The 17,755-nt window shown below is 52.3% G+C and overlaps 1 protein-coding gene and 2 long non-coding RNA genes across 4 annotated transcripts; 1 reads left to right on the top strand and 2 right to left on the bottom strand.

The window, feature by feature from the left end:
• Positions 1-21: 21 nt before the first annotated feature.
• On the top strand, positions 22-15,275 carry TTI1 (TELO2 interacting protein 1). 2 transcript variants are annotated; one of them, XM_075517420.1, is made up of 7 exons: positions 22-2,510; positions 3,002-3,190; positions 3,991-4,139; positions 4,995-5,135; positions 6,557-6,761; positions 7,503-7,590; positions 13,690-15,275. In XM_075517420.1, the coding sequence occupies exons 1-7, from the start codon at positions 212-214 to the stop codon at positions 13,922-13,924; spliced, it is 3,306 nt and encodes a 1,101-aa protein (XP_075373535.1). In that variant the 5' UTR covers positions 22-211; the 3' UTR covers positions 13,925-15,275. The 2 variants fall into 2 exon arrangements, with proteins under 2 accessions (XP_075373535.1, XP_075373536.1); XM_075517421.1 differs by lacking the exon at positions 13,690-15,275 and adding an exon at positions 9,355-10,333.
• On the bottom strand, positions 4,525-8,798 carry LOC142417098 (uncharacterized). Its single transcript, XR_012777890.1, has 5 exons — positions 8,681-8,798; positions 7,998-8,139; positions 6,811-6,950; positions 6,289-6,437; positions 4,525-4,597 (listed from the first exon to the last, which is right to left on the bottom strand). It is a non-coding gene; the product is annotated as an uncharacterized LOC142417098 (long non-coding RNA).
• Positions 9,400-11,939, bottom strand: LOC142417099 (uncharacterized). Its single transcript, XR_012777891.1, has 3 exons — positions 11,817-11,939; positions 10,945-11,030; positions 9,400-9,531 (listed from the first exon to the last, which is right to left on the bottom strand). It is a non-coding gene; the product is annotated as an uncharacterized LOC142417099 (long non-coding RNA).
• Positions 15,276-17,755: the final 2,480 nt, after the last annotated feature.

Raw genomic sequence — 17,755 nt, forward strand, 5'->3', positions numbered from 1 at the left:
CCGCTCCGGCAGCAGGTAGGCGCGCCGGCCCTGGGGGGCCGCCCCGGGCCCGGCCCCGAGCGCGGGGGGCGCAGCCCCGCGTGGGAGCCCCTGAGGCCGCCCCGGGCGCAGGCTGCGGGCCGCTGCCGCCCGGCCCGGCGCTGTGACAGCCCCGGCGGCCCGGCCCCCCGGGGCCCCTCAGCTGCTGCCGCCGCCCTCCCGGCGCCCCGGCATGGCCGTCTTCGACACCCCCCAGGAGGCCTTCGGGGCCCTGCGCCCCGTCTGCGTGCAGCTGACGAGGGCGCAGACCACGGAGAACGTGGCGCGCCTGCAGGCCCACCTGGCCGCGGTCAGCGCCTCGGCCCTGCAGGAGCTGCAGGAGTACGTCCTCTTCCCCCTGCGCTTCGCCCTGAAGGTGCCGGGGCCCAAGCAGGAGCGCCTGGTGCAGAGCGTGGTGCAGTGCATTTCCTCCATCCTCGCAGCAACGTGTGTGAAGAAGCAGGAGCTCCTGCAGGAGCTTTTTTCCGAGCTCTGTACGTGCCTCTCTCCCACCTCCGGCTCAAGCAAACCGGCCGCGCTGTCAGAGGAGTTAAAGCTGGCCGTAATCCAGGCACTCCACACCCTGATGCATTCAGCTTATGGGGATGTTATCTTGTCTTTGTATCAACCTTCCACTCTTCCTCTCTTAGGATTTGCTGTGTCTTTGCTTCTGGGCCTAGCAGAGCAAGAAAAAGCAAAGCAAATTAAGATCTCTGCTTTGAAGTGCTTACAGGTCCTAGTTTTGCAGTGTGACTGCCAGGAGCACCGACACCTAGATGAAGACGAGGCACAGCAATGCGGGGATTTGTTTGCTTCTTTTCTGCCTGGGATTTCCATTACGCTGTCTCGGGTTATTACTGGAGACATCAAACAAGGTCACAAACCCACCGTTTCTGCCGTCAGACTCTTTTATCAGATTGTTGGCTTGGTAATGGCTGATGAACAGCTAGCCAGAATCCCAAAGAATAAAGAAAAGCTGCCGGTGGAACAAAGCAGAATATCAGAACTAATGGTCCATAGAGGACCTGACTGGAGTAAAAGTACTGCCGAAAAACTCTGTCTCCTCCTGCATAAAATAGTTGAATTTTCTTCAGTTCACCCCCACTGGAAAGTGAGACTGGAGCTGGTGGAACTGGTCGACCACTTACTGAGGAACTGCAGTCAGTCGCTGGCGGACTCGTTCAGTCATCTTTTAAAGGCCTTGGTTGGGCTGGTGAACGATGAAAACAGCGAAGTCCAAAGCAGGTGTCACGAGGTTCTGCAAGGCATTGCAGAGCAGGGGATCGTAGCACAGAACAGGGCTCTTGCTGATGTCCTCTCCGAGAACCTCCATTCCCTTGCCACAGCTCTTCCTCGCCTGATGAACTCTCAGGACGACACGGGCAAGGTTTCCACTTTGAGCTTGTTGCTCGGCTATCTGAAGCTGCTGGGCCCCAAGATTAACATTGTCCTCAACTCCATATCCCACCTCCACCGTCTGTCCAAAGCGCTGATGCAGGTTCTGGAGTTGGACGTGACAGATGTGAAGATAGTGGAAGACAGACGCTGGGGCTGCGAGAGCGTGTGTGGACCTTCGGGCTCCTTGCAGCATGGTGTGCAGAAAGGCAGATGTCAGAAGAAATACTTCCGCTTCTTCACGGAGGAGAAAGTCTTCCAGCTCCTTCAGCAAGTTTGTCGTGTTCTTGGCTACTACGGGAACCTCTATTTGCTTGTGGATCATTTCATGGGGCTGTACGGTGAATCTGGCATGTACCGAAAGCAGGCAGCGATGGTCCTCAATGAGCTGATTGCAGGAGCTGCTGGAATGGGGGTGCATGTCCTTCAGGAAAGGGAAATTTCCCTGAACATGGATGATCTCAAAGGGTCCATAATGTCCATTCTCGATGAGTACACAGACCAGGCAAACTGGTATTTGATCACCAGCATTGATGCAGAAGAAATCAGCCATGAGCACTCTGTGCAACATTCAGGACTTACTGCCCGTCCAGGAGGTGCGTGCAGCAGCATCCTCCTTCCGTCCCCAGAGCCGCACGTAACGACCCGCACCATGAACAGCAACATCTGGCAGATCTGCATCCAGCTGGAAGGCGTCGGCTGCTTTGCTGCTGTCCTCGGGAAGGAGTTCCGGTTGCTTCTGCTGTCAGCTCTCTACCCTGTGTTGGAGAAGGCTGGTGACAAGACTCTGCTCATCAGCGAGACAGCACTGGGGACGCTGGTAGACATATGCGAGGCCTGCAGTTATGACTCTGTGCAGTCTTTGATTAATGAGAATTCTGACTATCTGGTGAATGGGATTTCCCTGAATTTGCGCCAGCTGGCGCATCAGCCGCATGCTTCCCAGGTCCTGGACACTATGCTGAGGCATTCAGATGCCAGCTTGCTGCCACTGGTAGAAGACGTTATCCAAGATGTCTTGTCTACACTAGATCAGTCTTACAATAACCAGGCTTCCACTTTCCTCAGGGTCCTCCACTCAGTAATGGCAGCTTTAGGTACCTAAATGATGTTTACTTTGTGTAATTCAGTCTTACTGTAACCAAGGGTACTTGTCTTTGACCTTTTGACTTGCCATGGGAGATTTCAAGTAGCTGAGGTACTGCAGCGTGATGGCAGCTTTACTTTGCTTGGTGGGCCAGCTCTCAAGCAAAGATCGCCAACAGCTTCCACTCTCCACAACCGGTTTCTGTTGGTCTGGCCTGCAGACTTGCAGGAACGTGGCCTCTAGTGGTTGAGAAAGGATGGATTTGCTACTCCCATAAGTGTTCTGTAGAAGCATGTGGAGTGTTTTCCTGTTTACATCGGGGTTTTAACATTCTCATACCATCAGGGAGGTCACGGTGATGTGACAGCAGGTCCCTGATTCTGTAGTTCAGTCCCACGAGACTTGAGAGTCACATTCATCTCTCAAGGAGTCTGTGGTACCTTGCTGACTTGCAGGAGGGGATCGTGATTACTTAGTGACATATCAGTTCCTTTTTTGCAGTCCAGTGGTTTGGATCATCCTGCAGTGAGGAACACCAGCAAAGGCAGACTGCCGAGTGGCAGAGCAGGACTTTGTCCCAGGGGCAGCAGGTGGTGACAAAGCAAGAAGTGGAACGATTCTTCCTTGACTATATCAGACAGAAGCAGGTCGCGGACGGCAATCTTCCTGACACAGGGGATGAGGAGGCAGGTCAGTATTGTGCGTGACTGGAGAAGAGTACGTTCAACTTGGAGAAAGACCGTGACCTCTGAGGTTTCCTGTTGTCAGACGGGAGACTCGGGACCAGGCTGAAGGCCTAGCACACTCCTGACAGTCTCAGATCTGCTTTGAGCTGACCTTAGCACATGTAAGGTGCTGCTGGGTGTTCTTGTTTTGTTGTATGCGGGAGGGGTAGTGAAATGTTTGCAGAACAAGGCTTGTCTAGCTCTAAGGCACAAGCACACTGTGTTTTTCCTTACCTCATAACCGGCCATTTGGGTTCAGGACCCAAAATTTCCTCTTTCCAGGACCCTACTGCATTTTCCTCACCCTCCCTTGGGAATCCCTGTACCATTTTCTCCTGGCTAATGATGCCACCGCTCCCTTCTCACTTGGCCTTGGCAGGGCATGCAGACATTCATACAGGGAACTTTTTAGTCTTTACTGGGCTATGCTGCAATCCTGACCTTTAAATACTTCATCTTTAAATACCCAGGCTTTTTGGTTTTAATAAAAATCAATGGGAAATAAGTCCATGCTGGGGAGAGACTGCAAATGTCAGACCAACTGCATTGTCCAGTAAAGAAAGCAAACCTTCCCTAGTCCCACACTCTTAACTGAATCTGACGCTTAACTCGCACAACTCAAGTGCAGACTTGACTATATCTAAACATGTTAAAAAATGCCAAAGGCCTCACTTGGGAATTTGCAGAGTAGTTGTGGGTCAGTATTGTGATCTCCCAGAACTTCCAAGTCATTTTCATGGCTTCAGTAATGGTTTTGTCTTTCAGATGAGGTTCCCCCCCTTGCTAAGCTGGAGCCAAACAACTCCGACACAGAAGGAGAAAGTCCACTGCCAAGCCATGCTCAGCTGGCCAAAGATGTGATGGAGAGGTGCATCCACTTGCTGTCTGACGGGAACCTCCGAGTGCGGCTGAAGGTTAGTAAACGCCGGCTTTGAGGGGACAGGTGGTGCCCGTGAAGGGGGCTGGTAGTTCGTCAACCCCTGCACGATGCATGTTGGGCTTCCTGCCGTAGTGAGGTTAGTGCTGCCATGTGCTTATTCAGGACAGACCCTGCAAGTCTGGCAAGAGACAGGGAGACCGTTCTCTGGGAGTAGTCTGGTTTAGGAATGGCAGCCAGGCTGAACAGAATCTTAAGGATGGCTTTGTATCGGGCGCCTTCCCTGGGTGCTCACGATAGTCAAGTCTTGTGCCTCAGCCTTTGGTGGAGGAGGCAGAAGCATCTTTCTCCCATCTAGGCCTCCCATCCCCCTTCCTCAGACTGTAGTGCACAGACTGATGAACATTTCTGAAGTTGCTGGGGTGATGATAAGCAGGGCTAAAAGCCTGGGTTTTCTTAATTATGAAATTCCTTTGAAGGTGGCCTCCTTTTAAACTGCAAAGCGAGACAGAAAATGCAGCAGTGAGGCATAACCCAGATTCTTACCACAGAGGCCCCAGCCCTACCAGGTGATCCTGCTGCCGTGCCACAGGAGCGGTAGGGTCCTAGTGCACAGCTCAGCCTGCAGAATCAGGCCAGAAATCACACCCTGGTTCCAGCCCGGCTCTGTAGCCCAGCACAAGTCACGTCACTGTGCTACTTGTCCCTTTCCGAAGAGGCCTGTGTTCTGTGCACTGTTCTGTTATCCCAGTTCATGCTGAGGTAAAACTGTACCCTTTTGTATTAAAGCCCTTCTTTCTCCTGCTCCCTGGTGTGACACTGGGGATCCACCTGAATGCCCGGTGCTGCTGGCGCTGCAGCACTCAGTCTGTTACCTACCCCTCCTGCCCAGGTCCTGGATGTGCTGGAGCTCTGTGTAATTGTGCTGCATCCTCACGGAAACCATCTGCTTCCCATGGCTCATCGCGTCTGGCCAGCTCTCGTCACCCGGCTGATTAGTGATGACCCTCTGGCAGTGCTCAGAGCCTTCAAGGTACAGCAGCGAATCTCTGCCAACAGCCTTCAAGCTGGTGCTTAGAAGGCAAGCGGCTCGGGCATTGCTGTGGCCCGTGAGAGAAGCACTGAGCTTGTGGAGTGATTTTTTTTAAATGTGGTTCGGAACAGAGTGTCACCACCCTGCAGTGGGTAGGCTTGTACCACTCCCACTGCAGCTTGTCCACAGATAAAACCTTGACACTGTTCCTGGGGGAAACAGCAATATTGGTGGTATGGCAGGGAAGAGGAAAACAGTCCTTTTACAGCCTGAGCAGCTGTCAGAGGCACTGTATAGTGCAACTTGCCCTTGCCGGAGCCACAGTCTCAGCATCCCCCGTTGGAAGTCTTAGACTGAAGAGAAGGGATTGGTTCGCAATTGAGGCTTTGGCAGGGGAGGGGAGAGGTAAGCAAAGACTTAGCCTCATAACAACGCTGCTAAAGAGCTCCTGACCATGTCAACTGACTGCATTCTCTTCCTGACTCACAAGTTGGATGATAAAGCATGTTTCCAAAGGCTGCCAGTCCCAGGGTTTCACCAGGCTTCCTCTGCTGTGCAGAATGGGATTCATTTTAGAATCCTTCAGTGTGAATAAAAGAAGAGTTGATTCCCCAAATTCAAGAAGCCATATACTAGAATATCACAGTAGCCATACCTCACATGTGCCTGCCCTAAAAGCAGGGAGAGATCGCTACACAAAAACTAATTAACTCTCGAAGAGTTCAAGGGATCGTTACAGTTAGCACCGAGTTTGGGTTTTGTTACAAAAATCCCCTCTGAGTGTCCTCCTTCCTAAATCTCAGGACAGGAAGCGTAGTATCAGTGTAAGCCAAACACAACATAACCAGTATCTCGGTCCTGCACTCTTTAAGACCATGGGCTTAATGACGTTCCAAGAGAGAACCCTGTTCTGGCCTCATGGATCCCCCCTTCATTTTTACATGTATTTAAGGCCATTCTCTAGGCCAGTTTGGTTTTCATCCTGGGCACACACCAGTAGTGCTGGGTGCCCTATGCTGTAGCCAATTGGCCTTTCTGTTCACTGGCATGCTTGTAAAGATGGACTGTTTCTGCCACAAAGGTGATTTATATTTTAATGGCATTTTCCATCAGAGGCTCCTCCAGCAATTCCGAATTCACAAGCTGCTCTTACCTTTACTGTGATAACGAGAGAAGGGCAGCCCCAGGAGGTTAGCCAAGTGAAACTGAAGAGCAGGGTGCAGGTCACTCAGCCTCTCCATCGAGCGTTCGCCTTCTGCTTATGATGGGAAATTGTGGCAGGTGTGGTCACGTTGCTCTCAACTGCAAAAAAATTATCGAGGGAGAACAAATGCCTTATCCCTGGAGCTGGTGAGGATTGCTGAGCTCCTCCCAGACCTGTATGTGCACTTATCCTCCGGTAACTGATGTTTCTCCACTAGGTGCTGTGTACCCTGGGTCAGAACTGTGGGGACTTTCTGAGGCAGAGATTCTCCAGAGATGTTCTGCCTAAACTGACCAGTTCCCTCCTCAGCCAGGCCCCGGCAAGTGCCAGAGCCGGGCCTGTGTACAACCACACGCTTGCCTTCAAGTTGCAGCTGGCTGTCTTGCAGGGACTGGGTTCTCTGTGCGAGAAGTTGGACATGGGTGAGTACCGGGGAAAGTATAGGTTGTATGAGATCTCTGTTGGACTTACCTCTTCTCCTTTCATCTCAACTGGCCAGGCCTGCACTTGCTTCTTATCCTTCTGCTGCCCCATGGGATTGATTTCCTGATCTTCTCCAGCCTCATCCCATTCAGGTCCTGCTGGGCCTTAATCTGTCCTCTTTGAGAGCTCTGTATGGAGGGGGTGGTCACTCTTTACTCCCAGGAGACAAATGGGAGAGAAGATTCCCAGCACCTTGCAGAATCTGACTGCTCATCTCACTTGTGCATGAGAAGTGGGTATAAAGTGGAGTGCCTGGGTTGCTGCAGCTAGGCCTGTTGAGCCATGCTTTGTTCTTAATTAACTGAAGAACTGGAGCCCAGATAAGACTTCTGGCTAACTTGACTGGGTCCATTTTGGGGCATCTCTCAGGGTGACCCTTTAAATGCAGTATGTCGCATTCTTCTACCGAATGAAACTCTCTGAAATTCTCCTAGGTTAAATTTCTGGAGCTGACTTTGATGAGGGAGGTTTGCTGGCTAGTTGCTCTTTTCCTCTCTCAATGCCCTTGATTGCTTTCCTAGCTTTGCAGCAAGATGCTCAAGAGGCAAGGTCAGAAGAGCTCTGGGTCAGACAGTTCAAAGGCTCAGAAGCCTCTTGCTGCCAATTTAGAGCTGATGCTGTTAGGCAGCAGCTGCTGAGTAGGTTACCTCCTACCCTTCTTTTCTGTTCCATTTCTGCAGGTGAGAGTGACCTGAATAAAGTGGCAGATGCCTGCCTGATTTACCTCAGTGCCAAGCAACCCATGAAATTGCAAGAAGCTGCCCAGAGGTAATGTCTCTTAAATGCAGGTGTATCAGGTGTACAAATAACGTGGGTCGGAGGGAGCATGGTAACCCCTTTCCTTTTGCACCTTTCCCATTCCTCCTTCTGGCCCGTTTGAGTTCTGTACAACAGGGTCTCACATGGAAGTTAACCCCTTTCTCTGGTGAAGTGTCATTTACTGCCCAAAATGAACTAGAGGGGTTAGCTTGCCCACACGTTAGAGCTGACTTTCAGATTACCTTGCAGTGCATGTGGGGACAGAGGGGGAAGATGCGCTACTTGCTTTTTTCTAACTGCCTCCTACGCTGGAATACTTAGGGCTCTTGGCCCACTGGTGGCACAAAACTGCAGAGGGGAAGACAGCTCTGCAAGAGGATGTGCCAGACATTCCCATGTATTTTATCACTTAATACCTTCGGCAGGCTGTGGGATTTACTTCTGTTATCCTTCCATTTTCCCTGGGCTCCGGTGATCATGTCAACCCAGGCTCTGCCAGGTGGACCGGAGTTTGTTTGGGAAGCTGTCAGTCTTGGCACCAGTCTTGCTCTGAGAAGGCTGGGAGAGGTTAAAAGAGCACAAACAGTTTAGGTGAACACACAGCAGCCCTAGGAAGTGTTGACAGACATACTTTGCTGCCTGGTGTACAAAATCCTGCTCAGCATGTTCCTGCTGTCAGGATAAGAAATCACTCTTGTCATATGTTGTCATCTGAAAACAAGGCCAGAGATTTCAGCAGACAAAACGAGTCCAGTTACAGAACATGGAAAGTGAGTAAGAAAGCCGTGCACCTCTGTCTCTGCTGAAGGACAGGGGTAAAAGCCCCCCTCTTTCTGTGTGGCCAACCCTCCCCTCCCCTGAGGGGAGAGGAAGCCGGCGGTGAGCAGGTTCAGCAGGCACTGCGGATTTCGGAGGGCAGGCTGCTGAAAAGGGAAGAGCTGCCAGTTCCCTTTCACCTGAGCGCAGGCCTCCCAGGGGGGTGCAGGGTGTGAAGGGCTTTTGTGTGGCTGGGCAGCAGTTTAGACAGAGAGCTCTCTCAGAAGCTGTAGCCGTACCTTTGTTTGTATTCCTGCGCTGGTGAGAGTAGGTTTATTTTTACCTTGGTGGCTTTTATTGCATCGCAGCAGGCTTCAGCAGCATTTGTTCTGCAAAGGCGTTCTTCGCTGTAGGCTTGCATACCCTTAATACAATAAAGCGTTCATCTGTGTAAGCAATGCTGGAATGGAAAGCAGAACACCAGGATTTATCTAGATATTTTGAATCTTAAGCTTTTAAATCATTAACAAAGCAGTCTGAAAAGCTGCGCAATTTCCCCCCGCAGCAGGGGTGGGGGGAAATACTGAATTAGCCCTATGACATGATAGGGTCATTAGAAGCTATATTGTGAAGCAAGCTTACTGTTATTGGAGAGAAAGGGCAGCAAAGCTCAGGGCAAGTAACATTTTTCTCCTGTATATTATTTTTATTCTATTTTAAGGGAAAAATGCCACACGTTACAGTGCTCCCCCCCATGCCTTTGATGCACCATACATTAAGTATTTCACTGAACAAAGCAAGGTCTTCTGTGAACAGCTCTCTCGTGTAGCTCTGTTGGCCAGACACGTACGTGCACCGAGGCATGGATCATGTCTGGCTGATACTAACCATACGTATGGCAGTACTTGTAGTTTCCTTTTTTTAGTTTAGCCCTGTCTGATCCCCAGTCCTGAAGCCTGGATGGATCAGAGTTAAACATATCATAATCACTCTTAACTATAGTACTCGTTATATGAGGTTTCAGCTTGGAGAAGTCAAAATCAGTTTGCACTGTAACAATTGGCTCCGGCGCCAGGATAAGAATCACTCCTCAGCCACGCTTCAGCTTCCTTTCTCCAGCTGCTCAGCCACCGGATTCCTGTAAGCTCCGGTCCTTTTCCTTGCTCTCCCTGTTCCTGAAAGTAATCCTGCAAACTGACACAGGTTGTCACATGTAAGGCCCTTTCCATCTAGGCAAGGGCAATGTTATCAGCCTGCTACATGAAAAATTCTGCATTTTAAATGCTTCTAAAAACAGACAGACCAGAACTAATCTTAGCCACAGCATGAGTGCCAACATACGTCACATAACTCAGCTTTATCACTGCAGAAATCATACAAGGTAAAAAGATGGTTGGAATCGGCTTGCCATATTGATTTATACTAACTGGCCTTTGCTCAGCTTTTTGGATTCTTACTCAACTCATGAGTTGTGACCTGCCAAGAAGAAGGTCAAGTCTTACAAAGTCAGTTGTAGCTCCAATAACTCCCTGCACTAAGTGAGGATTCTGTAGGTATGCGAAGGGCTAAGCAGGAATTTTTGGCCAAGGTGCTGGAGACACACACACGCACAAAAAGGGAGCTTTGGCTGTCATCCAGGGATGTTATCATGCCCCAAGGAGGCTGCTTAATCCCATTTATGGGACCCTGTAGTTTTATTAGATGAACCGGTGGGAGTAAGTGAATTTTGTAACTGCAGCTTCATGCAATACTCAACAGGCAAAAATAGATGCTGGGGAAAAAAGAACTCCAGCATGTCTGAGGAAGAGAAAATGGGACAATAGGCTTTATTATAAGATGACTGCTGGGAGTATTCCAGGAGAAGAATATTATCCAAAGCTTGGAAAAAAAAATACTGAAGAGGAGTTTGGGAAGGCTAGGGAACACTAGACACATCTTTGCTTTCACTGAAAATAAGCCAGTGCAACTGTGGGTGAAGTGACCAAAACCACTTGAGCAGCTGCAAGGTGGTGGTGTGGGGCCCAGCATTGGGAACAAGGCAGGGGGGAAGATGGTGTAAACAAAGTCACAGTGTGTAAATCTGAGCTTCTCATCAATATTTGCATCATCCCTGACAAGTTTTTCACTTTGGGGGAAAAAAAAAAACTTTGAAGGAAAAGAGATTGAGAAATTGGCCTTGGCTTATGTCAACACTTCACAAACAGTTCTGCATTTTTTCAGTTTGAAGTGATTGTTTTCAAATTTACACTTAATTCCTAATAAATGTTTACAGCCTGTGAAGTTTACCATTTGACCTTTTGGTCAACAGTCCGGATAGGAATGGTTTCTTTTCCAGGATGCCGAAATAATTTCCGCAGTTCTTACTGAAGTCTGTGGTGAACTGTAGCTAGCTAAACATTCAGCAGAGATGCAAAAGCCAGAAAGACTTGTCCTTTTGCCAGCCTGTTCACTGTGCCATGGCTTTGCTTAGAGCTTGGGAAGAGACAAGGCAACAGAATAGGCAAACTCTGCTCTGTGCTAGCAGAATAAAAGTTGTTTAGCACAACTGGAACAAATATGAGCTATTTTTGGACCTTTCTAGATACCAAAGTTGATTATGCAGCATACTTCTTTTGGTTTGATTGTGTAGTTTATTGGATACTTATTGACAGCTGTCATTCGCAAGCTGGGCTGAAGTACACTAAAACAGCCACCTGCACAAGGCAAAATTCAATAAAATTATATTTAAGTAAAAAAAAAAAAAGGCAACAACAGAAAACAAACCTGGATTAACCCCAGGATTCTTTGCCATGGAAACAGGTTGCTTAGAAACTACCCCAGAGTTAGTTTGAAAATGTAAAAGTCAAGTTGTTCTTTAAGCTGCGCAGCACTCCAGGTTATCAGGAGATAATCACACGCCTCAGGCCGTTACGGGCACGAGAGGCAGTGGAGTTCTCCGGGGACCAGCTAATCTCTTGAGGGTTGCTCTCACCGCAGAGCAGCTGACTGGGAAGAGGTTGGAGAGCAGGATATCTTTGCCGTGAATGTAAGAGGTAAAGTTGTGCATGTGCTGGAGAAGCAGAAGCCGGCTGAATAGTATTCCCTGTTCCCATGTTTACTTCGCAGCGATTCATCTTTCTTGCCCGGTCCTATCCACCCCAGCCATAAGGAGCGAGGATTATTTCTGCGCAGCTGCCCACCAGCAGCAGCCCATCCTAAGCTAGGGGAAACCGCTGGGACCTGCTGTTTGCTGGCAGGCAGCTGCGCGCTCACACTGTCATGGCCAAGCGAGCGCCAGGAGAGCACTGGCAGGCGGCAGAGCTTGGAGCGCTGGCGCAGGGATGTCAGCAGGTGCAAGCTCTAGACCCTGCCCCGGCGAGCCTGCCTGCACTTTACTCAGCCTGGCACCCGGGAGCGTGCCAGGAGGGCCAGTCCTCCCTTTTCCAGTCAGCACAGCTGCAGTAACAAAGCCGGGGGAGCGGAGAGCCCCGTGAGCTCACCTGCGTCTGGCCGTCCCCTGGAAAGAAGGCACGTTGCTGATGCAGTTGTTGCCAAGCAAAGCTATCGCTTTGGAGCACGTTCACGCTGGGTTCCTCTGGAGCAGACAGATAGGCACTGCAAGCACCTTCAGGAGGGGACACTGCCAACAGCTTGCAGTGGCAACGTCGTCTCTCGTTGCCGTTCAGAGACCTGCCCTGAGAGACAGGCAAGCGGTTAACGGCAGACAGGCAAAAGCAACAGCTCTGGCTGCTCATGGAGTAACGAGTCGTACAGCCAAAAGATTATTGTGAAGAGATGAGGGAGCTTTCTAGTGCCTCCATCTCATTTCTGTGCTTTTTCAGGTTACCCATGGCACTGCACTCCCTTTCAGAGGAGAGCTTCTAAAGGGGATTTCTGCCTGCTCTACATAGGAGGCAAGCTCATTTTAGGGATAAAAGTTCTTCAGGGAGAAGTTTTGACAGCAATCAGGTCTGGATTTTGCGTGGCTTTTGTAGCAGGTGGTCTTTGATTTTAGAAAGGGGAAGTTCTGTCCTGTGCTTCTTGGGGGAACAGAGACAGACCTACCCTCCAATTTCTCTTCACAGTACCTTGCCCAGCTGTTGGTCTCCTCATGGCCCCATGATCTCAGTAGAAACTAGAGCCCTGAAGATGTGTGGCTAGGCATTTACTGGGGTCTTGGAAAGCTGACCCCTAAGTTTGGTGAGTGCTGCTTACCCTTGGTGCCCGTAGTCTCCGTGGGAGCACAGAGTACTCAGTGCCATGCAGGAGGGGGCCTTGCAGTGCTGTCAGGGCAGCCTGCAAATTCTAGTTTAATTTTGTACATGGCACAGCCAGAGAACTCAATACCAGTTAAGCCCAATATGCCTTCTGTGCATTAAACACTGACACAGACCTTGCCAGGCCCAAAGGTTACCGACAATGAGCACTGGCAGGAAGAAATGAGCAAGTGTAGGTCATGCACATCAGCCTTTTGCTCCTCGGAGCTTCCGGCAGGACTTGCTGCAAGACTGTCCGCAGCATCGGTACAGCAGCTCACAGCTGGAGTCAGAAGTGTGAAGTGCGTACTCGGAAGTCAAATCCCCCATCTTAACCTGGGGTATTGAAAGTCAAAGTGAAAAGCATTAGAGGAAGTTGTCATTCCTCTCTTCCTCTATTCTATTGTTAATGAAGGTTTTGTTTTTAAAATAAAATCCTGCTTTGTGAAAGGTGCTGTGTAGAAGGAAGAAAATTTGGAGGCAGCTAATAAGGACTTGGGATGAGGGGAGACCTCACGGAAAGGAAAAGCACTCAATACAGCATTCAGCTCTACTTGTGGCCCAGCCTGGAGAGCTGTCCAGAAATACCCTTGGTTTTACCACCTCTGAAAAGGGAGAGAAGCCCACATGGGTTGACCCCCTCACTCCCCAAAAACCAGAGAGGGTGGTGAACAGCATACAAAACTTCTAAGAGCTCTACAGGAGCGATCGTCCAACACACGCCAGATGTAAGTAGCATGCGCAGTTCTCTGCAGTCACCTCCAGCACTTGGGACAGGCTGATTTAGAAAGGCTTTTGCCAGCAGCAGCCCATGATGCTGAGACCAAAGCCTGGGTCAGTTGTTCACCAGCTGCTTGTCTGATGTCCATAACTTACTGTGTAGCATAATAACTGTTTTTCTCCTACTTCCCAGTCGATGTGAAACACTGAACTGTCTTCTCTTGGGCACAGGAGCCATTTTAATGGCTCTCTCTAATGAGCCTTCAAGCCTGTTCAGCTGTCGGAGGTTGCAGACACCATCGAAGCTTTCCATAGCTCTCTGTTAATGACCCTGTTGGGTGCCAATCAAAGGGCCTTCTCTCCTTACTCTTTCCTTTCTTCCCACTGTTTTCCAAAGTGTTTTCCTCCACTTAATGCACGTGGACCCTGACAGCACCTGGCTCCTCCTGAACGAGGTCTGCTGCCCTCACCGGTACGAGCCCCCCCACATCAGCCTGCAGCCCGTGAAGCTAAGCGGGATGGGGAGGCAGCGGAACGAGTTCACCGACAACGTGCTGCTCCTGCTGGAGAGGCTGCAGCAGCGGGAGAGCACGACGGCACGGGCTGGCACCCACGAGGCATCTCCTCCTTGACAGACCCACGCAGCGGCTGGGAGGGGAGAGAGGAGCCACTGGGACAGAGCTCACCTGGGACAATCCCGTCATTTAGGCCCCGAATCGTTCCGGGGCAGAGGAGGGATCGCCCAGTCTGGGGCACTGGCCAAGACACCCTGCCATGGGCAGAAGATTTATTTTTTTTTAAACAGTGTTTGAGGCTGAGGTGGGTACATTGCCCCAGTTCCTCCTGACTTGTACTTCTCTGCACATGGTGCCGGAGAGAAATCCAAGGGTCATAGCACATCTATTTCAAGTTCTTTGGTACGAAGAGGGAGTAATTTTCCAGAAATTACTTCCCAACACTCGGTCCTTGGGTGGTGCCCTTCAGCACCCCCTACCCCCTCTGACCTCCTCACAACCCTGACATTCCCTCCTGCTCTCAGCTGGACAATGATTGCCAACTCAAAACAAAAAGCTTTTTCTGGCCTTAACCCTTCCCAGGGAGAGAATCCGGTTTGGGGTGCATTAAAAACCTTTGCTTTTTAAAACCAGTTAATACCAGAAAAAGTTAAAATGCATTTCCAATAAATTCCTCACCAGTATTACTGGCAAGAACAACATGTCCTCTTTAGAAACATCCAGGCTGTTCCTTATAGTTTGCAGTTTGCTGAGGCCGGCTGCAGAGACCGGCCGAATGCGTTGTGCTCCCCGATTCTCACCCCTGAGTGCGAGGGATTCTTTAGAAAAACAGCCAGCTCTGATTTACAGCTTCCAAGTGATTTAAGACTCCTCCTCGTTCCCAGATTGCCTGCCGTTCTCGCAGGCCATTTCTTAGACCTCGCAGACTTCTAACAACACCCGCCCCAAGGAGAACTAGATGAAATATCTACCCGTGCCCCAGTACAGCCCCCCAGGTGGGTGCGTACGTGGTCAGACGATGCAGGTGGTGACACCAGGTGTGCGCGGGGTGGTCCCACGGTTTGCTTGAGCAGGCGTAGCACAGTGCAGCGAGCGGAGAGGACGACGAGTCTTTGGGGTCTGCTTGCTGCCCCTGCCAAAGGGCCTCCCCTCCAGAATATGGCACGGGCTCACCGCTCGCCTGGAAGCTGCTGTCGCGTACTCCAGCTCCCGAGTCCTCCAGGCGCCGTCCCTAGAGACCGTCTGCCGGTGCCGCTTGCCTTGGCTGCGCCCAGACCGCGCCGTCTCCTGGATTCGGCTTCACCCAGAGCAGCTTCTGGCAGCGGGCTGCCTTCCGACAGACCCTCGTGAAAGTGTTATGCTAGTAAAGCAAAGGGACAGATCTTGACTGTAAATTTGGCAGCAAGCTCAGACATGCAAAAACCAAAGCAATAAACCGATTGTCACACGGAACAGGCTTTGTGCCTCGCTGTTGGGGATCCGGGTGAGTGTCCAAAACGCGTCTCAACTGCTGGGACCAAGGGGACTGATGCTGGCACCCACACCCTCCCCAGCCGAGATTACCTCCCCTTGTCACCCCAGTTTTGTTCCGACTTTACTCCTGGTTGCTTCTCCAGGAAGAACACAAGTCAATGGCTTTTTACCAGGTAGGACAGGGCTGCAGTTCAGCTTTCACCCTTGTATGCTTTTTTTAATGTGTATTCAGTGCTTAACATTGGGTTGGATTTTGTACAAAACAACCCTTCAGAGCTGATCTGACAGGGGAAGACAGGAGAGGCGGAAAGGCGAAATGTTACCTTTGGTCTCCAAAGCACCCTTGGGGTTGGTGCGGAATTTTCTGGATTGTTGTAGCACTTGATAAAACTCATTCATCAGGTGCACGCGCTGCATCCAGCCCGTCTCTGCCTTGCCTTCAGAGGCAAGAAGATCTGTCTGGCTGGAGCTGGCCGGAGCTGGCACGTGACAGATCAGCAGCACGGCGATGGCGTTCAGTGCTCCTGCCCAACCCCTCTGTTCCGGTCTCTCCACCCGCCGCCAGCAGCGCGGGGCCGTCGCGGGCTCCCCAGGGGCTGCCCCTCTTGCCAGGGAGGTGCAAGCGCGGCATTGCCATGGGAAACCCGTGCCATCTTCCTGCAGCTGCGTATCGGCCCCCAAACCAGCCCTCCTATCGCCGGGCATCGCTGGCTGGTCACGGGCTGCAGGCGGGCAAGTGATTTATCTGCACGTGCTCTGCTCCGATTGAATTGGTCACCTCTGGGAAGCAGAAGTAGCCCAGCCTTGCTGGATTCACCTCCGCCGAGACAAGGCAAGCTTGAAAGAAAAACGGATAACCTTTGTTCTAGCTTTTTTTAGAATAAAGTTATACAGGTTTCTGAAAGGAAAAGCATGAAAGCAAACGGCATCTGCAGTATCCACCACAGCGAAACACCTCCCCGGCTGCCTTCCCAGCACCAGCCCTGTAAACCCGCCCGGGTTTCGGCAGCCAGCCCGCCCTGCCCAGCCGCAGCGACCCTGCAGAGCGCAGCGGCAGGGTCTCCGAGGACGCCAGCCTGCCTGCGCCCGCGTCGAGGCACCCCACCACGCGCGAGGCTCCGGGGCAGCACCGTCACATCGGAGCCCTCGCTCCCACCCCTGCCGATCCACGCGCATCCCCCTCTGGCCAGGCCCATGCTAGCTCCCGCTCCCGGGGTCTTAACGGCCCCGGCGGGGACTGCACAGCCACGGCTCCCGTGGACAGGGCTGGAAGCGAAGCCGTCTCTGGTGGGTGCAGCATTTCGGGGCGCAGACCCCCAGCGTGTGCACAGGCACGAGCTGCCGGCACGCGCCCCATGGTCAGAGGTCTCGTGGCACCGCACCGGAGCCCAGACCAGCTCCCCTTCCTCCCGACTGGGCCGGGCGAGGGAGGTGGGTGCCGTTTCTGAGCGGGACGGTACAGACAGCAGGAGGGCTGTGACAACAGGAGAGGAATTAGAAAAGTTTTCTTAATTACCATCTTCCCATGTAATAGAGCTGGGAAGGGGGTGGGAGGGGGCAACTGGAACCAGCTGCATCCATCGGGAGGGGGGCCTTGGGCGGCTGCTCCAGCGTGGGCTTCCTGGCGACCCCGTAACGCAGCCGGCTGCTTTCGGGGCTGATGGAGCCCTCACCACCGAGCCCAGCGGCGGCACTGGCTGCGCAAAACCGGGCTCCCGAGGAGATGCTGATGAGGCTCAGGGGCTGCTGCCGCGCTTCACCCCGTGGCTGACGGTGTTATCCCGTGGGACAGCGGGTCACTGCCCCGGCACAGCGGGGACCAGGGTGCTCAGGTCCTTACGACAGCGCGGGCACGCTCCTGCCGTGCCCCGTGGGGACAGGGCGGGACCCACCGCTCTGTCCCTCCTGCGACGCTCCTTCCCAGCGCCGAGCTGCTGCGTCCGCAGAGGCAAACGCACCTTCCCCTGCAGCCCCTTCTCTGGCTGGGCGTTACTTACCGGGCAGGGCAGCGCACCGCGGGCACGGAGGGCTGATGCCTGCTCCCGCGGGCCACCCTCCTGCCTTGCCCGGTGAGCAGGTCGGTGCGTCGGTCACTGCACCGGTGCGTGTCGGGGTGCCCAGGAACCAGCACATCCCCCCAGCCGGGCCTCTGGCACAACCGACTGCACCAAGACGACGCACGCTGAGCCCCAGCGCCGGTTTCTCCCGGTGCTCTCCAGGCTTCTCGGCTCTCCGGATCTTTTCCCTTCGGCTGCCGTCCCCAGCCAGGGGTTCGGTGCGGGCAGTGGAGAGAGGCTGGCCTGTCTCAGTCGCACGGCCGCCTGTCACGGCTTTTCTCAGCTTCTTTATCACCCCTGCTTTATTACAGGCAGAGTAAATTGCTTTTGTCTGAAGCAGGATAACGGCCACAAGAGTGACTGCGTGGAAATGGCATTTTCATGAGGCTGGTTCCTCCCGAGCAGTGACTTGCATATT

The sequence above is a fragment of the Mycteria americana genome, chromosome 14, assembly GCF_035582795.1.
Source record: "Mycteria americana isolate JAX WOST 10 ecotype Jacksonville Zoo and Gardens chromosome 14, USCA_MyAme_1.0, whole genome shotgun sequence".
Classification (NCBI taxonomy): Eukaryota; Metazoa; Chordata; class Aves; order Ciconiiformes; family Ciconiidae; genus Mycteria; species Mycteria americana.

What these genes read in the sequence shown, in the direction of transcription:
- TTI1 (XM_075517420.1), top strand. Translation starts at nt 212, where the DNA reads ATGGCCGTCTTCGACACCCCCCAGGAGGCCTTCGGGGCCCTGCGCCCC. An exon ending in CACAGGGGATGAGGAGGCAG is followed by an intron (nt 3,191 to 3,990) that starts GTCAGTATTGTG and finishes TTTGTCTTTCAG; the next exon opens with ATGAGGTTCCCCCCCTTGCT. An exon ending in CAGTGCTCAGAGCCTTCAAG is followed by an intron (nt 5,136 to 6,556) that starts GTACAGCAGCGA and finishes TTTCTCCACTAG; the next exon opens with GTGCTGTGTACCCTGGGTCA.